Source organism: Mustela putorius, unplaced genomic scaffold (assembly GCF_011764305.1).
Source record: "Mustela putorius furo isolate JIRA1106 unplaced genomic scaffold, ASM1176430v1.1 tig00003853_pilon_pilon_pilon, whole genome shotgun sequence".
NCBI classification, from domain to species: Eukaryota; Metazoa; Chordata; class Mammalia; order Carnivora; family Mustelidae; genus Mustela; species Mustela putorius.
Genome location: NW_025422005.1, coordinates 5,645,984 through 5,665,654, shown reverse-complemented (window position 1 = coordinate 5,665,654; position 19,671 = coordinate 5,645,984). Strand labels below are relative to the sequence as shown.

General features: G+C 39.9%; 1 protein-coding gene across 5 annotated transcripts in view; it reads left to right on the top strand.

The window, feature by feature from the left end:
• Positions 1-19,671, top strand: part of RERE (arginine-glutamic acid dipeptide repeats) — a 425,837-nt gene that overhangs the window by 290,998 nt on the left and 115,168 nt on the right. For all 5 annotated transcript variants that reach the window (XM_013064588.2, XM_004768623.3, XM_004768622.3 and 2 more), the window contains 3 exons: positions 6,270-6,318; positions 11,783-11,907; positions 13,519-13,618. In XM_013064588.2, the coding sequence (XP_012920042.1) occupies positions 6,270-6,318; positions 11,783-11,907; positions 13,519-13,618 (274 nt within the window). The remainder of the gene's footprint in view (positions 1-6,269; positions 6,319-11,782; positions 11,908-13,518; positions 13,619-19,671) is intronic.

Sequence of the window (19,671 nt, the reverse complement as noted above, 5' to 3'; positions counted from 1 at the left end):
CAATTTGGGGATTAATGTCACTACCCTGAGATCATGACCTGAGCTGAAATTAAGAGTCAGATGCTTAACTGACTGAGCCACCCGGGTGCCCCTATAGGTTTTCACTTTTAAGCTGATTTTCAAACTAAAACTCTTTTTGATAATTCTTTGATGCTTGAAATGAAGAGAAGGGTATGGTTTCTCATACTTGTTCTATTCGTGATTACATTATTTTGGTTCAGTAGCTTAATCTCTGTCATGTAGGAGCTCTGACTTTGGAGTCAACTAAACTTGAGTTTGAATCCTGTTTTTTTCCCCTTGTTAGCTGTGTAATCTTGGACAGTTTCATAACTCTCATTTTCAGTTTCCTTACGTGAAGAAGTAATAATAGCACCTTCCTTATAGGGTCATTCTTAAGATTAGATAAGAAAATATTTGGAATTTGCTTAAGCTTAAAACGCCTGGTACATAGTAAATGTTCACCGTATATGTTTATTTACTAATACTACAATTAGTACTGTCATTATTATCTATAAAGTGGAGATACTGCTTCATGGGGTTGTCACAAGAATAATAATACATACCTGGCACAAATAATACTTAGTAAGTGATAACTAGTATTATTATTTTGCTGGTGTTTGTCACGCAACTGCAGGTATCTAAATTTAAGATAATGTCGTGAAAACACTGAGGCAGGGACAGGAGTGTATATAGATCTGTCCTGCATTATCCTGGAACATGACCTTCATCTTTGGTTTCTTATTTTGTATGTAGTGTCCTTTATCCGACCTCACTGGGATTTACACTGTTCTTGGTCTGGATTTTCCTTCCTTAATTGGTGGCCATCCTGTTTTTGCCAAGACCTAGTTATTTAATTAATCAACAGTGTACATCAAGCAGAAACCTCTTCAGCAGCTGTGTTATTTCACATATAAGATGCAATAAGCTCTATATTTCTGGGACTGTCACTGTTAATGCTTCCATTAATATCAAAATCTGAATTAAATGAATACATAGAAATGAAACTGCAGAGCACCTAGAACAGTAAGAAATATTTACATGCTAACTGTCATTGTTACTAATTGAAGGATAAGCCTGAATCCAATATTTTCCATCTAACTTATACATGACATTACAAAAATCACGTCCAGGTAGAAGGACCCATTGAAGGGCCAAGACAAATGGATTTTTAATGTACAAGAGTCCAGAAAGATCATAGATGAGGTTTTAGATTTGTATTGTGGTAAAAAACGTTAAGAAATGACCACTTTGTCGAATTTTGGGGTAGTATCCAAAATAATATCCATAATTGTCAAAAAGACTATTAAAATATTCTTCCCAGGGGTGCCTGTTGGCTCAGTGGGTTAAAGCCTCTGCCTGCGGCTCTGGTCATGATCTCGGGATCCTGGGTTCGAGCCCCACATCAGGTTCTCTTGCTCAGCGGGGAGCCTGCTTCCTCCTCTCTCTCTCTCTGCCTGCCTCTCTGCCTACTTGTGATTTCGGTCTGTCAAATAAATAAATAAAATCTTAAAATATTCTTCCCATTCCCAGTTACTGTCTTTGTGAGTCTAGGTTTTTCTTCAATACTCTAACTAAACTAACATGTTGCTGGGCACCTGGGGGCTCAGTAGGTTAAGATCTGACTCTTGATTCAGCTCAGGTCATGATCTCAGGGTTGTGGGATCCAGCTGCATGTCAGGCTCTGTGTTCAGTGAGGAGTCTGCCTGAGACTCTCTCCATTTCCCTCTGCCCCTCCACCTACTTGCACTGTCTCTCTCTCTCTCTCAAATAAATGAATAAAATCTTATCTTAAAAAAAATAAAATAACTTATTGCAACAGATTGGATGTTGAAGCACATATGAGAATCTGGTTGTCTTCTATTAAGTCCTATATTGTATTTGCAAAAATGTAAAACATTGCCTCTGTTTTCATTGAATTTTTTTTTTTCCTGGTTTAAATAGATGTTTTCCTTTATCTTTTCAAGATATTTATTTATTTATTTATTTATTTGACAGAGGGGGAGAGATTACCAGTAGGCAGAGCAGCAGGTAGAGAGTATGGCAGCGGGGGAGGGGGGGGAGAAGCAGGCTCCCCACAGAGCAGAGAGCCTGATGCTGGGCTCGATCCCAGGACCCCAAGATCACGACCTGGGCCGAAGGCAGAGGCTTAATGCACTGAGCCACCCAGGCATCTCTCAGTACAATTATTTTTCAAAAAAATAAGTTATACATGTTAATATGTAATAGGCTTATTGCTATTTAAAAACAATTTTGGAGGGGGGGGGATATTTCTCAAAAATCTAACTTCCTTAGAATGCTCAGTAATTTAAAGACCATAAAGAATTTCTGAGACCAAAGTTTGGGAACTATTATGTTAAGTAAAAGGAAATATGTACTAGTCAGCATGTGATTTTATTAAGAGTGTTTTCCACAGGCTGTTGATACTGCATTTAAATAGTAATTCCTGGTGATTTTTGTCAGGTTTTACAATTGGTAATCTAGAAGTATTCATGCTACTAAGGAACTTTACATTTGTCCTGAATGTGTAAAGGCAGGTAGTGTATTAGATTCTGGGGGACACACAAGATGGGTATCATTTCTTGTGCTTTAGAAGTCTACAGTCCCATGGTGGGTAGTGAGGTAGGAAATGTCCGAATGAGTCATAGCAGAGTATCATCCTCTGATAGGGCGCTTTGGACCACAAGAGGAGCATGCAAGAAGAAGGGGGCAGTGAGGCAGCAGGGGAGGAACATGGTTTTTTTGCTTTGTTTTGTTTTTAAAGATTTGATGTATTTATTTGACAGAGAGAGAGAGAGAGAGAGACAGCAAGAGAGGGAACATGAGCAGAGAGGCAGTGGGAGAGGGAGAAGCAGGCTTTCCGCCTAGCAGGGAGCCGGATACAGGGCTTGAACCCAGGATCCTGGGTCCATGACCTGAGCTGAAGGCAGATACTTAACAACTGAGCCACCCAGGCACCCTAAGGAACATGTAGTTTAATGTGGAGTTTGGCTGCTGTCAGAAGAGGGAGGGGGATGGGGATTGTTCAGTGGATTGCAGATGTGGCTGGATACTGGCTATTTCCCACAAAGCTTACTTCTTGTCTGCTGTCTTTACTTCATATGCTGACAGTTTTTCTCTCAGATGCATCCAGTTCTCTCTAAAGGGGCGTGTTGCTATCTGCCTCCTTTTATCTTGGACCTAAAACACGTTTCTACCATTTATTCTATATTCAGGAGTTCCTGGAAATGGTAGGCCAGTGCCATTGTCTGCTTACCTTGGATCCTAATCTTCAAAAATAATTTTGTTGGGGCACATGGGTGGCTCAGTGGATTACGCCGCTGCCTTCAGCTCAGGTCATGATCTCAGTGTCCTGGGATCGAGGCCCGCATTGGGCTCTCTGCTCAGCAGGGAGCCTGCTTCCCTCTCTCTCTCTGCCTGCCTCTCTGGCTACTTGTGATCTCTCTGTCAAATAAAATAAATAAAATATTTTAAAAAAATAATTTTGATGTATTTCTTGCTATAAGAAAACTTGATATTTAAAATTGCATATGGTTAAGAAATAATTTTGTTACAAAAACTGATTTTTAAATTTTCAAAGGTTGTTTTATTTTGGGCTTTTTACACCACTAACCTTGTTAGTGTACCCATCATTGACAGAAACAAAAATAAGAGAAACCATTTCCAATTTAAGCTCTTAAGATCCTCAGTACACTTGTTTGTGTCACTTGTGTAATTATTATTAGTAATAATTATTAACTTATTTTATGCAAACCAGTGGGATATAAGATATTTAGTGTTTGTTTTGTTATTTTGGCACATTTTTGTGCTAAATATGATAATATTGGCATATGAAAATATTAAAAGAAGAAACAAAAAATAAAAAAGGAATAAGATTAAAATAAAAACAGACCAGGAATGTTTGTTCTAGAATTATCAAGGACTCACAGTGTGTGTGTAGCAGTGATGAGGAATTGCTTTCATAGGCATCCACTTGAGAACTTTGGCATAGCACAGAGCTTCTAGAAGAGCCTGGAAGTTGAGTTGTGCGCACAAGTTACTGGATGGGCTGCAGCTGAAGCCTTTGATGACACATTTTGGCTAGACCTGCTTGTAGGCAGGCGAGCATTTGGAAACTATTTAGGAAAACAGGGGAGAGCTTTTGGCAGCTAGTTTGCTCATAGCTGGTTATGAAACAGAAAGGGATGAGTTAGAAGGGAAATGGTCAGTAATACTGACTGCTTGTTTTTCTTAAAGTAGTCATGATTAAAATAGCCTGCTGGCCTGTTTGATTCTTCTCAGACCTCCTGAAACAGCGTGCCCTTCCTACATCAACCTACTAGCAAAGTCCATTTTTTGACATGTGTTTCAACATGCCGTTCCCCTAGTGGGGAACTGAGGTGCTTTGTATAGTATAGACAGTACTTGCACAGCCTTTTCTCCCGCTGTGCAGGGTTTGATTCCCTCTTGGGAAGTCCTGTTTTGTCCTGCTGATGTGCTCCCCTTCACATTAATTTCTTTGGAAATTAACTATTGCATGCACTGTTTTCTCCCTGTGAAGCCTGTCTAATTTTGATCATTTTCCTTGGCATTTTTGTATTGTTTCTTCTGAGATGTTTTATGCTTACCAGTGTACTGATTGGACCTCTTCTGGTGTTTTGGGAATGGATCCTACTTCCTGGGTAGTTGGAGTGTGAGCTCCTTAAGAACTTGGCCATAACTTTCCCTTCTGAGTCTTCTCCCTTCGTTATATCTACTGCCCACTTTCCCCAAGTAAGACTTTTTGTGAGAGAAATTGTTGGGTCAAAAGAAGGAAGTAATCATTTTCCAGAATTCATTTTAACAACCTTATACATTAACACTGGGGTTATCAACTCTCGTGGAGGACAAACATGAGACCATGCAGCATCTCTGGTCCTTTGCTGGCTCCATTCTACTCTGCAGCACAGCGAAGTCCACCAGCCACCGTTAGCACTGCTGGAAATTCAAAGGTGGCTCTGCAACACAACAGACTTGTCCCTGGGCATGGGAAGTGTGGCCTGAGACCTCTTGCAGTTAGTCATGACTCAGAGTTGAGGGTAACCAGGAGTTGGGAGTGGAGCCCCGGGAGGGCAGGGACTGTATTTCTTTGTCCGTCACCATATACCCAGTGAGCACCCTGTGCAAGGCTGGGACAAAACAGTCCACAAGCATTTTGTGAAAGAGCGTAAGGGGAAGGCAACACACACTTTGGGGAGTTGTGGGGTGAAATGGGAAGGAGATCAGGAAAGGCTTTGCAGAAGTAGTGGCTTCTGAAAGGAACCTGGCATGGCTAGAATTTGAAGCAAGAGAGGGTGAGCTTTGCAAGTACAGTAGGAATGACATAACACACCACAAGACAGATTCTTCCACCTCCTAGATCTTCTGGGCTCATTCCCACACCTTTTTCATCTCTGCTTTTTTTTTTCCCTTAACCCCCCCCCCTTTATTATGAAGGCCTTTTCTGGGGTGTGCGTGGATGGCTCAGTCAGTTGGGTGCCCAACCCTTGATTTTGACTCAGGTCATGATCTTGGGATCATGAGATCAAGCCCCTTATTGGCATCTTTCCTGGGCATGGAGCCTGCTTGTGATCCTCTCTCTACCTTTCCCTCTGCCCTTCTCCCCCTGCCCCCACAAAGGCCTTTTCTGACTATGTTGTGTAAAGAACTGTAAAAATGTTCACCATTCACCATCTCCTTAATTTTTTGGCCCTTTTATCATCTGATCTATTTGTTTCTTTGTTTTACACCCAGATAAGAATGTAAGTTCTAGTAAGGCAGGGGGTTGTGTTGCTCATTGCTTTATCTCCCAACACCTAGGACAGTTTGGAGTGTATATTGGGTCTTAATGAATATTTGTTGAATGAATGAATGACCCAGTGTATGTGCTAGGAACCATAGTTCTCTTGTTTATCTTTCAATAAAGTTTATAGTAGGGCCTGTGAAATGCTTTGAAAAGAAGAAACCTCTCCTGGGGTTGTACTTCCTGGGGTTGTACTGTCAGAATGTACCTCTCTGAGGTCTGAAGGAACAATGGTAGGGGAGTCAGGACAGGAAGTGGTAGGAAGGGGGTTTTTAGAGGAAAGAGATTTTAGAGATTTGTAGGGAGGGTGGGGGAGTATGCATGTACAAGATAACACTAGAAATAGTGGGGAACTTAATTCTTCCTGGGTTATCCCTCATTTACTTCAAATGAATTATTTGCCTTGAGAACAATGTGTGAATGTCAATGCCAGAACTGTATGCGCTAACCTGATCTGCTCTTTTCGTGACAGGAGGCTGAACAGCACCCAGGGAGAAATTCGTGTTGGTCCTAGCCATCAGGTAAAGCAAATTTTAGTAGCTTTTCCAGTAGGGTTTTATTTCTTATTATTCTGCTGGTCCTTTATTCTGTTAAGCAGGAGCTTAGAATCATTGTTAAGCTTTAGGGAATTTTATATAAATGCAGGGTTGGGTTTTTTTCCCCCTTATCATTGCATACTTTTAAAAAATTGTTTTAAGATACACATAATGTAAAATTTACCATTCTAAACATTTTAAGTGTACAGTTCATTGATTTTAAGTATATTCATATCGCCATGCAACCATCAACACCATCTACCCCCAGGGCTTTCTTATCTTCCCAGACTGAAACTCTGTTCCCATAGAATACTAATTCTCCATGCCCCTTCCCCACGCCCTTGGCAACCCCAGCATCATGACCTGAGCCAAAGGCAGATGTTTAACGACTGAGCCACCCAGGTATCCCGAAAAAAGTGGTTCTTAAGTAAAAGATGCTTAAATTCTTGGAAAGGAACAGATTTATTATGCTTACATTCTTTTATACTTTCATTTATTTTATATCAGATTTTAAATATATTTATTAAGTTTATTTTAAAAAAGAAATGTTTTGGAGCACCAAATATAACAACTTGTTTATGGATTGGCAGTATTTTCCTTATTAAAATTTTAATTTTTTGAATTAGGTACAATATTAACATATGTGAAAATTAAAAAAGAATAGTACAATAAATCCCCTTTTCCTTATTAGTCAGCTTTCACACGTACCAAATCATGGTCAAACTTGTTTCATTTATTCTCCTTCATACCTCTCTAACCATTATTTTGAAATGAATCACAAATCTGTCATTTTACTTGTAATATCCCAAAGATAAGAGCTCTTTCCAAAAAAAATTGTAATCTGTAACACCTAATAAAAATTAACAATTTCTTAAGTACCCCCTTAGTCTAGATTTCCCTCTTTTTTTTTTTTTAATAGTTCAGATTGGAATCTAAATAAGAGCCATGCATTGCAATTGGTTAGTACATCTCTTAAACCTCTTTTATTTATTTTTTTTAAAGATTTTATTTATTTATTTGACAGACAGGGATCACAAGTAGGCAGAGAGGCAGGCAGAGAGAGAGGAAGGGAAGTAGGTTCCCCGCTGAGCAGAGAGCTCGATGCAGGGCTCCATCGCAGGACCCTGGGATCGTGACCTGAGCTGAAGACAGAGGCTCTGAGCCGCCCAGGCGCCCCTCTTAAATCTCTTTTAATTCATATATTGTTCTCATTTTTCCTCTTCTTTCAATGTATGTATTGAAGAAGGGGAGTGTTTCATCCATTCGGTTGTCCCATAGTCTGGATTTGGCTGATTTCATCTTTATGTGTAATTAGACTTGCTCCTTTGTCCGTGGCATACCTTGAAAATTAGTAGTTAAATCTGGAAGTTGAATATCATTCTGGTTTATTCCTCTGCCCCTGGCCTGGGTCATGTGGTATATATCCACCAGGAGGTATGTGTGTCCTTGCAATGCTGATTTGTAGCTGTGGCTTATTAGTTAGATCTAGATTAAATAACTAGATTAGTTACTTAAAATGGTGATATTCTAATCCAGTCATTCCTTCATTTATTAGGTGAATAAAGGAAGCTTTCCCTTTACCACCACCTATTGATTATCAGAATCACATGAGAAAGGCAGGATGAATGCCCCGTTCCTTCCTTCTGTTCACCAGTTTTCAAAAAAATATTAGGTTGGTTTTTCAGCACCTTCCAGCAGTCACCAGTGGATTTTAAATTATTTGTTATCTGCTAACCATTTGTCCTTATTCTTACTGATGATTAAATTATCCATTTGGGACTGGTAGGATGCCTCTTCCTGCCATTTTGTGTCCTTTTGACTGAGCAGACCCCGGGGATTTTGGGTAGGATTCTTTTAACTGGTATGACATGATTTTAATGTCTCATCTTGTGTATTTCCTTGATCTAGAATTAAACTTTTCTCTTAGGAGCCCTTACTGTTTTATTGGAAAGTGACATTTTTTGACTGGGTGTAGGGTGTTCATTGTTACCCAGTTGGTTACTATTTCTAGGCCTTTTCAGGGAACAGATTAGAAAATATGCCCTGCTCCCCCTTTTTTAAAGATAAAATATATTGTGGATTCTTTTTAATTTCAATTCAAATTTTTATCTGGGTTTTATATTTAATCGTATCTTTCTTTCCTTTTGTATCTGTGTCTTTTCCTCTAGTCTCAAATCCCATTTTCAAATGACTCCAATATAAATACTCATTTGCTTTTAATCCCATAATACATATATAATAGTGCAGAATAATAGTACTTAGAGTGCTATAAACAATATGATTATTAAAAACAGTTTAAAATTTAAAAATTTTTTTTTGGTCTTAGAAAATATCCCACTGTCTGTCAAATAAATAAATAGGGCTTTATAAACAAATTAATACATGTTTTAAAGTTAGTTGAAATAACTCCTAGAGAGGAACCAACTCAATGTATAGCTAGTGCATTTATTTCACTTTGCTTTAGGGTTTTTAAGAGATTGTTGTTCTTTAAATTTCATTTTGCTTTTATAATAATGTAAAGTTACTCACATAGCTCCAAAGTCAAACATACGAAGGAAGAAGTGTGCTCAGAAAACTCTCCTGTCTCTGTCCTCTCCACATTTGCCTTCTCTCCCTGATGGATAATTGTTGTTTTTGTTGTTGCTGTTATTTGTTTTTGTTTTGTTTTGTTTTGTTTTGTTTTTAAGATTTTTATTTATTTATTTGACAGACAGAGATCACAAGTAGGCCGAGAGGCAGAGAGAGAAGAGGAAGCAGGCTCCCCGCTGAGCAGAGAGCCCAATGAGGGACTCGATCCCAGGACCCTGAGATCATGACCTGAGTCTCAGGCAGAGGCCCAACCCAGTGAGCCACACAGGCGCCCTTGTTTTTGTTTTTTTTTGAAGTTTCGATTTATCCTTCTTATTTTTAGTCCCCAACCTTCTGATCTTAGACAAGGGATAGCACGATATACACACTTTTACCAGCTTTCTTTGAACTTTTAGCAATGTATCCTGCTGTTTCCTCCAAAGCAGGATGTAGAGCTCCTTCTCACTAACTTTTGCTACTTCACGGAGCTCCATTGCAGGCCTGGGACAGTTTATTTTTCCAGTTCCTGTTTTTGGGCATTTAAGTTGATTCCAGTCATGTGTTGTTATAAGTAATGTTGTAGTGAATGGCCTGAGCATACAGATTTTTATACTTTTATCAGTGTATCTTTGGAATATTGCCAGAAGGGGGATGGCTGGTGTAAAGGGCAAGTGCACCAGGAAGTGTGAGGGCGGTACAGAATGCCCCTCCGTGGAGATTGTACCATTTTTGCATTTGTGCTAGCAACTCATGCAGGTGCTAATACAACAGCCTTGTATATTGTTGCACTTTGGGATTTATGTCATTCTGATAGATGAGAAATGGTATCGCAGTGCTGCTGTTTTGCCTTTTTCTTATCAGCAAATTTGACCATGTTTTCTTATCTTTAAGAACCATTTGCATTTCTTTCTCTGTGAACTGTCTGACTGTATTTCCAGCTTATTTTTCTCTTGACCAGGGGGATTTGTCCTCTCCCAAAATAATAGTGCTTTTTAACTAATTTAACAAATAGCCATTGGAGCGCTACTACACCAGGTACCATACTTGGTGCTGGGGGAGCAGAACTCTGTATAAATGTCAGAAAAGGCTCTTTGATGTGAACATCTGTTGAGTGTTAGATTTCATTCCTGTATGGCACTGTGTCTTAAGCAGATCTCATTGAAGCACCCAATTAAATGTTATAAAAGTCAGTACTGAATTAAAGAGCATCCTTGTTCGGAGAAAGTCAGCACTTGTTACACATTTAGAGGAATCAGAGATCTCCCGTGAGGCAGGCTGGAGCCCTAGGACCACATGGTTTACTAATGTTATGTTTTGCCACAAGATTGTTTTAAAAAGTCAAAATTTCTGGACTTTGGGGGAAAAAAATCAGGGGATATACAAGTACTAGTTTTCGTCCCTGCTTGGTTGCTTTCCCTGGACAGGGCAGTACTCTCTCCATTACACCCTGGTTCCCTTCACTGCTTAGCGTCTGATACCTGTGCACCCAGGGCAGGAGCCACGGGCGCAGGTGGCTAAGAACACTTGAAATGTGGCTAGGCCAACCTGGGAGGTAATGTTTTACCTCATAAGGATACTAGAATGTTTAAAATGAAATATGTAGCTCTCATTTTATTTCTACTGGACAGTGCTGCCTTATCCTCTTCTTGCTTCAATTAATTTTTTTGCCTGGTTTCTGTGGACACTAGAACTTTTTTTTTTTTTTTTTTAAGATTTTTATTTATTTATTTGACAGACAGAGACCACAAGTAGGCAGAGAGGCAGGCAGAGAGAGCAGGCTCCCCGAGGAGCAGAGAGCCTGATGTGGGGCTCGATCCCAGGACCCTGAGATCATGAGCTGAGCTGAAGGCAGAGGCTTTAACCCACTGAGCCACCCAGATGCCCCAACACTGGAGCTTTTTAACTGTAGCCCTTAGTTTAAAATATGCAACGGAAATGTCCACGTTCATGCTGTTTTGCAGATGGTTGGCTTTCTAGGCCTCTGAAGGTTGTGGAAGTCATAGTATCTGCTGACTCTTGCTCTGCCCCAGAGGAGTGAGGTTGAGAACCTGCTAGGGGTATTTGGATCTCTAACCCAGAGGTGATTCAGAATCTTGGTTGTTGAGCACTGTCGTTCAGATACTTAAAAAAAAATAATTTTATTGAGGTACACTTGACATAGGGTCCATATCTCATGTAGACTGCTTGCCTCTGCTGTCACAGTTCACATCACCGTGCATCTCGCTGGTCTCTGAAAGCTCCTTTTTTCCCCTTCAGAACAGTCCACTCCTCCTGAAGCTGCTGTAGTCTTATTTCTGACCTGATCATTTAGTTCAAGCGTGTTTGTAATATTAACTCCAATTTTGTGTCTTTTTTAATGTTTTTCTTGATAATACTCTAGTTGTTGACACTCTTGAGAGTAGCTTAACTTAATAGGATAGCTCGTTTGTTTTTTTAGTGAATATCCTTAGGTGAAGTTTCTTTATTTTTATCTTGTCATTTTGTAAACTTGTTCTATTGGAAATGTGTGTTTTCCCCTTCTCCATCAAGGAGCTATTATGTCCTGAGGGTTTTTTTTTTTCCCCTAATTTCTTTTATTCACATGCATCCATTTTTGTTTTACTCTTTAGATTATGCTGGCACTGGTTTATTTTGATGCTGTTTGCTGCTCCTTAAGTAGAGATTAAGCCATCCATTGTGAAATCTTCTATGGTGAAATGATCCTGAAATGTCCTACAGGCTGGTTTCAGTGACTCACAGTTTTTCTGTCTCTCCCCCCCCCGCCCCCCCCCACTGCCTGGAGAAAGCGGCTCAGTAACTACTGCTTCTGTTCCCAGGGCCTGCCTGTTGAGGCAGCTCTTTAAATTCTCCTTGAATGTGACTTTTCATCCCTGTCTTACAGGCCAAACTTCCTGAGTTGCAGCCGTTCCCTTCTCCAGATGGTGACACTGTGACCCAGCATGAGGAACTGGTCTGGATGCCTGGAGTTAATGACTGTGACCTCCTCATGTACTTGAGGGCAGCAAGGTAATAGGAATTCTCCGCATTCTGCCCTCTGAATTAGGCCATCTGGATTGATTAGGAGGCAATAAACTTTCTCCTATCCCCTGAAATTTTATTTATACATCAAACATTCTCTCACTTTATGTTTTGTTATACGCTCTGTAATCCGTGCTCTGATTTTTCTTGCCAGAGAAAAAGTTTACCGTGATAAAGTCACTTTTTGCCCCGTCTCAATCTTTGCCCCATATCAGATTTTAGAACTCTTCAGAAGGGAAGCATCTTAAGCCATACATGCGATTATCAACACTTCTAAATACAAGTTGAGTAATTGGGTCATTTAGCCCATTTTAAAATCCCTTTACAGCTTTCTCTACTTGAGGCTGTTCGTTGATGGCTGACCCAAGCTTGGTGTTTTTGTGGCTTACCTACATGCGGACTTGCTAACCTATGAATGCCTAAAATATAAAAGATAAGTTTAAATCTGGCCCTGCATGTCACAGTGCGGGCTGAGAGCGAGCCTTCCTTCCTCTGCAGTGGTCTCTGGGATTCACCGCAGTATCAGCGGTGGGTGCTGGGGCACGCCGGTAGCCGCGTTCCAATCCTTCGGTCAGCTGCGCTGTGCCAGCAGAGAGGCCCGCAGCAGAGGCGAGGCTGCCTCAGGGCGGTGTGTGAGTGGCCACTAAGAATTCTTCTCCTTCCCTTTCCTGCTTTTAACTCCACTAAAGTTAGTGGATGTATAGCATGAAAGGAATTAAGCAAGGTTTCAGAGGATTTAATTTTTTTTTTTTTCCAAAAGATCTTTCTTTCAGAATGATTATCCTCTGAGTATTGGTAAAGTGCGGGAAGAAGTAACACAAGTGGACTGAAGTAGACGAAGCACTTTCGTTTGTGATTGAGTGAAGAGTGAAATGTAGAGGATCTTAACTTTTTTTTTTTGAGAGAGAGGGAGAGACTCTTAAGCAGGCTCCACACCCAGCTCTTATCACCCTGAGATAATGACCTGAGCCAAAAAATCCAGAGTCATGCTTAGGGACGCCTGGGTGGCCTGGTGTACAAGTGTCTGCCTGCGGCTCAAGTCGTGATCCTGAAGTCCTGGGATCGAGTCTGGCCTCAGATTCCTTGCTCCGTGGGCGGTAGCCTGCACCTCCCTCTGCCGGCTGCTCCTCTTGCTTGTTCTCTTTCTCTGATAAATAAATAAGTAAAATCTTTAAAAAAAAAAAAAAAAAAAAAGGAAGTCAGACGCTTAACTGACTGAGCCACACAGGTGCCCCTAAAAGTTTTTTTTTTTTTAAGATTTTATTTATTTATTTAGAAAGTAAGGGTGAACGTCCAGGTGAGGGGAGGGGCAGAGGGAAAGAGAGAGACTCTCAGGCAGACTGTGCTCAGTGTGGAGCCAGGGCTCAATCTCAAGACCCTGAGATCATGATCTGAGCAGAAACCAAGAGTCGGCTGCTTGGCCCACTGAGCCTCCCAGGTTCCCCTAAAAACCGTTTTCTGTTTTAGAAAAGCAGAAATAAGACCGAGAACTCTAGCTTATCATGCCTGTAGTAATGGAATTTGGTTTGGGCTGAAAATGCACTCTGAAAACTGAGGGTTATAGTTTCTTTGCTGATGTTTCCCTTCCTGTCTTCCAAGGAGCATGGCCGCGTTCGCAGGGATGTGTGATGGAGGCTCCACGGAGGATGGCTGCGTCGCGGCGTCCCGGGATGACACCACCCTCAATGCACTGAACACAGTGAGTCTTTAGAAGTTGCCCTGAGTGGGAACAAAGTTCTTTTTCCTTTGTGCTGGCTGTAGGGAGTATGCGATGAGTATGAAATTGGAGGAGACTGGAATCTTAGGAATGAGTACTGTGGTATAGCGCTGGGATTGAAAGATGGGTTGTGGTCTTGGCTTTGGGCCCCATGACCTTGATCCAGTGATGTGGCGCCTCTAGGTTCATTTCCTCACCGTCCCTCAGGATTGTGTTGAGCCTCAAATAAAAGCCTGATGCTAGTGGTACTTCACCCTAGGTCCCACAAAGCTGACCACTGTTACCGGATTATTTTATTTAATCCTCACAGTGTCCCTCTGAAGTAGGTTTTATTATTATCACCGCTGTAGACATGAGGAAATAACTTTGGAGCGATTAAGTCACAAGCCAAGGTAATACACTCAAGATGTGAATCTAGAGGCCATACTTTTTGCCTTCTTCTCTGTCTCTGAGAATGTGTGTGGGAATAGAGAAGAAGTCAGACTTCCTGGAGTAATGTAAATATTGGAGCCATGTAAATATTTCACATGATTATACGACTAAAGTAAGTTTTAAAAATAATAGTCCTTCAAATAATCTAAGTGAGCCTAATGATACTGAGTTGGTTGTGTGGGATCCTTCAGGACTACTCATCTGCTCTAATCCTGTAACAGCACAGCTCTCAGAGGAGCAAAACTCAAATTGCTATAAATAGTACAAGCACTGAAACCAGTTTACTTTTTTTGGACATTTTGCGCCCCCCCCTTTTTAAAAAAGATTTATTTATTTATTTGACACAGAGAGAGATCACAAGTAGACAGAGCATCAGGCAGAGAAAGAGGGGGAAGCAGGCTCCCCGCTGAGCAGAGAGCCCGACGTGGGGCTCAATCCCAGGACCCTGAGATCCCAGGACCCAAGCTGAAGGCAGAGGCTTAACCCACTGAGTCACCCAGGTGCCCCATGGACATTCCTTTTTGACATTAAAATACATCCTGTTAGGGTTGTTTAGGAAAAGTAATCGTATTTTAAAGTTTATTGAAATAATTCTTCTCTGAGTGGTTACTAATGTGAAATCATCAAATCTGATGAAGTAATAATGGGTTTCTATGCATTACTGAGGTACTCATAAAGTTACATATATTTACATAGGATACTGAGCACAAGGCTGAGGAATTCCTGGTAACTAACTGAATGTAAATTAAGCCCCCTTTTCGTTTTTCATTTTTCTTGAGAGGTGACTGTAGTTGAAAGGGACTTTTGAGATCATCTGTTCAGTCTCTAAGTAGATTAGATTCTAAGGCTCAGAAAGGCCAGATGATTATTAAATGCCAACAATCCAAAAAGTTCATAATAGAGCACAGAATATAATCTAGATTCCCAACTTAGGGACTTTTCTACTCTCCAGCTTGCTTTCAGGGAAGCATGTGGATATGGCTGATTTGTATTCCTGGTCTAATTGTGTTTCCTGAGTATTACATGACATGATAATAGTCTTTTATGTGTTAGAGATTGAATGATCTTGTTGGGATTGGGCCATGTGTTAAATAACTGAATGATTTTTTAATATTCGCATGGATTTACTTCTTACTTTCTCACCTCTTCCATACTTAGGGTTTTTGTTTTTATAAGGGGGTCTTTTAAAAAATTAAAAAAAATTTTTTAAAGATTTTATTTATTTGACACAGAGAGAGAGAGACAATGAGAGAGGGGACACAAGCGGGGGGAGTGGGAGAGGGAAAAGCAGACTCCCTGCTGAGCAGGGAGTCCAATGTGGGGCTCGATCCCAGGACCCTGGGTTCATGACCTGAGCCGAAGGCGGATACTTAACAATTGAGCCACCCACACGCCCTTTTATAAAGGGCCTTTATTCTGAGTATACGTGATAGAGCCAGAAGGGTTCTGTGAGAGTATTTTATCAGTGAGGAATCAGACTCAAATCGGTGAATCTATAGACAGTGGGAACAGTGTGAGTGGTGTGAATGTCTGTGAATTCAAAATACCCTAAGTAGCGTGTTTAGTCAGAGTAACTCTTTGATATGAGCTTGTCTTCTGTGGAGTTTTTTGCATAAAAGCTTTATGAAAAAATTTCCCCTTTCACGACCATGCTGATCACTTGAATTTTTAAATAATGAAGATGTTGCCATATTTAATTAAATGTCTATTTTTGGCACTTGACTGAACTGATCTGATTGATCTGTTCTCTTTCTTATTTCAACCCTTGTAAGGAATCTGCACAACATACTTCTATACAGAAATAATTTGGGCTATTTTTGCCCATGGTCCTTTGTAGCAAGTTCCTTCTGAAGTTTTCTTAAGCATTGCTAGAGGGCTTTGGTTTTATGAGTTTTTATTTCTGTGAAGCTGCCTTCCCATCATTTGAAATTTTCCTGTCTAGGCGCGTCCAAAAATGGCTCAAGTGTCTTGGGTTATGCAATCCGAGTGCATTTAGCAACCAAAGGACTGAGTTGTGTATACATTTTGTGTTGAATGGAAAAGTTTAGTGGCTGTTTTTAATTTTTCTACTTCATTGTTTTACTGGCTCACAGAGATTTAGTTGTAGGTACTTTCTTAATGAAAAGTGAAGTGAATTGAAAAATCTTACAAGAAGTTAATGTTTATTTCAAATTCCTTGGAGTAATGGTGGTTTTGAGCTGTGTTAAGTAATAAGTTTAAAAGATAAGCGCGTTGTCATGTGAGAAGTATTTATTTTTTTTTTTGTAGAGTCAAAACAAGGTTAGGCATTTCTCTAAACCTATGTCTATCTCCTGTTTCTCAGGACGGTACAGAAATTTAAAGTGTATGAAATTCTACAGTACAGCCACATTACAGTGTTTAACATCTGAGTAGGACTATTGAATTTAAATGCATGTAAATAAATATTTTGATCTTTAAAACAGCCATCTCTAATTGAAATTTTTGAGCTGTTAAATCTTAATGACAATTACAGGGACCTATTTTTGAATAGAAGCTCTTCTACATTATTCTTTTTGACTCAATTTTTCCTTCATTATTCACAAATGATATTTTTAGTGTGTAAGTTTTCAAACAACATATGGGCTATAATTTATGTAGAGTAAGCTCTGATTTAAAGTATATACAGTTTGATGGTTTTTTTCAGATGTATATATCAATGAAACTACTACAGTGATCAAAATACAAAACATTTCCAAATTCCTCAGTTTCCTCATGCAGTTTTTTAATGCTTTGCTGCTTCTCACCTCAGACAACCATTGGTATGTTTTTTCACCTCATGGACTGGTTTTCATTTTCTAGAATGTTGTATGAGTGGAATATCTTATGTAAACTTCTGGGTCTGGCTTTTTTCAATGTAATAATTTTGACATAGATTTCTGCTGTTGCATTATCAATAGTCCCTTTTTATTGCTGAGTAGAATGATAGTGTATGGATATTCACAGTATTCAATTCGTTCACCTGGTGATGGATACTTGTGATGTTTCCAGGCTTTTGGCCATTATGATAAAGATGTTATGAACATTGTTATTCAGTCTGTGTGAGATGTGTATTTTCACTGCTCTTGAGTAAATACACCCAAGGAGTGAAATGGCAAGACTGTATGTGTGCAGGTAGCTTTTTAAGAAACTGTCAAACACATTTCTAAGTGGCCATACCATTTTACCTTTCCATTCATAGTGTGTTAGAATTTCAGTTCTTCAGCATCCTTAACAAGACTTGGGGTGTCAGTCTTTTTCATTAATGATTCTAATGGAGGTGTAGTGGTATCTCATTGAGATTTCTTTGTTGACATTTGACATTACTAATGATGTCTGTCTGTGTCTCATTCAGTGAGGTTTTACTTTGAATTTCCTGACCGTCATATTGAACATCTTTTCATGTCTTGTTGCCTATTTGTATGTCTTCTTTTGTAAAGGATCTTTTGCCCAATTTAAAAAATTGGATTGTTTTTAATATAATTACTTAGTTGTAAGATTTGTTTTTATATCGCAGATACAGTTCCTTTGATACATGCATTTACAAGTATTTCCTCCCATCCCATGACTGTCTTCTGTAAAGGTGTGTTTTAGAGAACAAAATGTTTAACTTTCCTTAAGTCCAGTGTATCATCTTCCTTTTGTGAAAGTTCCTTTGATCTCCTCATGATAACAGAGGAGCTTTCTGTGCTTTCTTGATGTTTTCGTTCTTGCCTTCAGGTCTGTGATCTTTCCAATTAATTTTGTATGTGATATGAGAGAGATGGAAGTTCATTCTTTTTCTACACAGGTGCCAGTTGTTGGAGCAACATAGACTTTTTCATTTCATTGCCTTGATACCTTTATTGAACATCAGCTGCTGTATAAGCGTATAGCAGTTTGAATCTTTTTCTGGATTCTCTTCTGTTTCACTAATGTAATATCTGCCTTTTCACCCGTACCTCAGTATTTTGAGTACTGTAACTTTGTTTTTGTTGTAGTTGTTTTTGAGAGAGAGAGAGAGAGAGAGAGCGCATATACCAAAGGGTGGCCTGTGCTGGTGACCTGGTGACCGGTGGGAAGGGTGCGGGAAGGGGCCAAGGGAGAGGGAGAATCCCAAGCAGGCTCCCTGCCAGGCTCCTCTCAACCCTGAGATCATGACCTGAGCCAAAATTAGGAGTCTGGTGCTCTATCAGCAGAGCCACCCAGGTGCCCCTTGAATAGTGTAGCTTTATTGGAACTCAGGCAGTCTAAGTCTTCCTACTTTTTACTTTTTTTTTTTTTTTTAAAGATTGTTTTGGCTGTTTTAGTTCATTTGCATTTCCATAGAAATTTTAGAATCAGCTTGCCGTTTTCTGTTTTTAAAAAGGCTTGATGGTATTTTCATTGGGATTGCATTGAACCTATGGATCAAGTTAGGAAGAATTGACATCTTAATATTGAATCCAGAACACCATACATATCTGCATTTTAAAAATTTTTTTGTTTATTTAAGTAATCTCAGGGCACCTGGGTGGCTCTTCAGTTAAGCACCTGACTCTTGATTTCTGCTCAGGTCTCAGGGTCATGAAATGGAGTCGTGCTGTTGGGCTCCATGCTGGGTGTGGAGTCTCAAGATTCTCTCTCTCCACGCCCTGCCCCCTCTCTCCCTCTCTTTAAAAACAAAAAACAAAACAAAACCTCTACATCCAGCAGGGGGCTCAAATTCACAACCCTGAGTTCAAGAGTTGAGCCCGCCAGGCACCCCACATACCTTCATTTTTAAAAGAGGTCTCACTAATTTTTTTTAGTAGTAAGATTTTACAGTTTTCAGTGTACAGGTCATACATATATTTTGTTAAATAAGCACTGTTTGAAAATTCGATTGTTAACAAAATTACAGTTTTATTTATTTACTTTTATTTTATTAAAAGATTATTTATTTATTTTGATGGGGCATGAACAGAGGGAGCAGCAGAGGGACAGATTCCCTGCTGAGTGGGGAGCCCAACACCGGGCTTGATCCCAGGACTCTGAGATCACAACCTGAGACAAAGTCAGACGTTTACCAACTGAGCCACCCAGGCGCCCCTAAAATTACATTTTTAATTTCAACTTCTAAGTATCCATTAATAGGATAGAAATGCAAACACTTTTAATGTGCTCTGTGAAGAACAGGAAATACCTGTTCTTCCTGCTAATTTCTAGTAGCTTTCTTAGGATTTGTGTGCACAATAATGTAATCTGCAAATAAAGGCAATTTTACCTCTTTCTTTCTGATTTATGCATTTTGTGTCTTTCTTGTGCGTCATTGCACTTGCTTGGACCTGTAGTAGAGCGTTGAATGGAAACAGTGAGAGTAGACATCTTTGTCTTATATCTCATTTCAGGGTGAATACATTCACTGATAGGTGCAGTGTAGGGTAGTGTTGTTAGTCAAGTTGAGAATGTTCTCCTTTATATCAAAGTTTACTTTTTATCTTTTTTTTTTAAAGATTTTATTTATTTATTTGACAGAGAGAGATGACAAGTAGGCAGAGAGGCAGGCAGAGAGAGAGAGGAGGAAGCAGGCTCCCTGCTGAGCAGAGAGCCCGATGCAGAACTCGATCCCAGGACCCTGAGATCATGACCTGAGCCGAAGGCAGCGG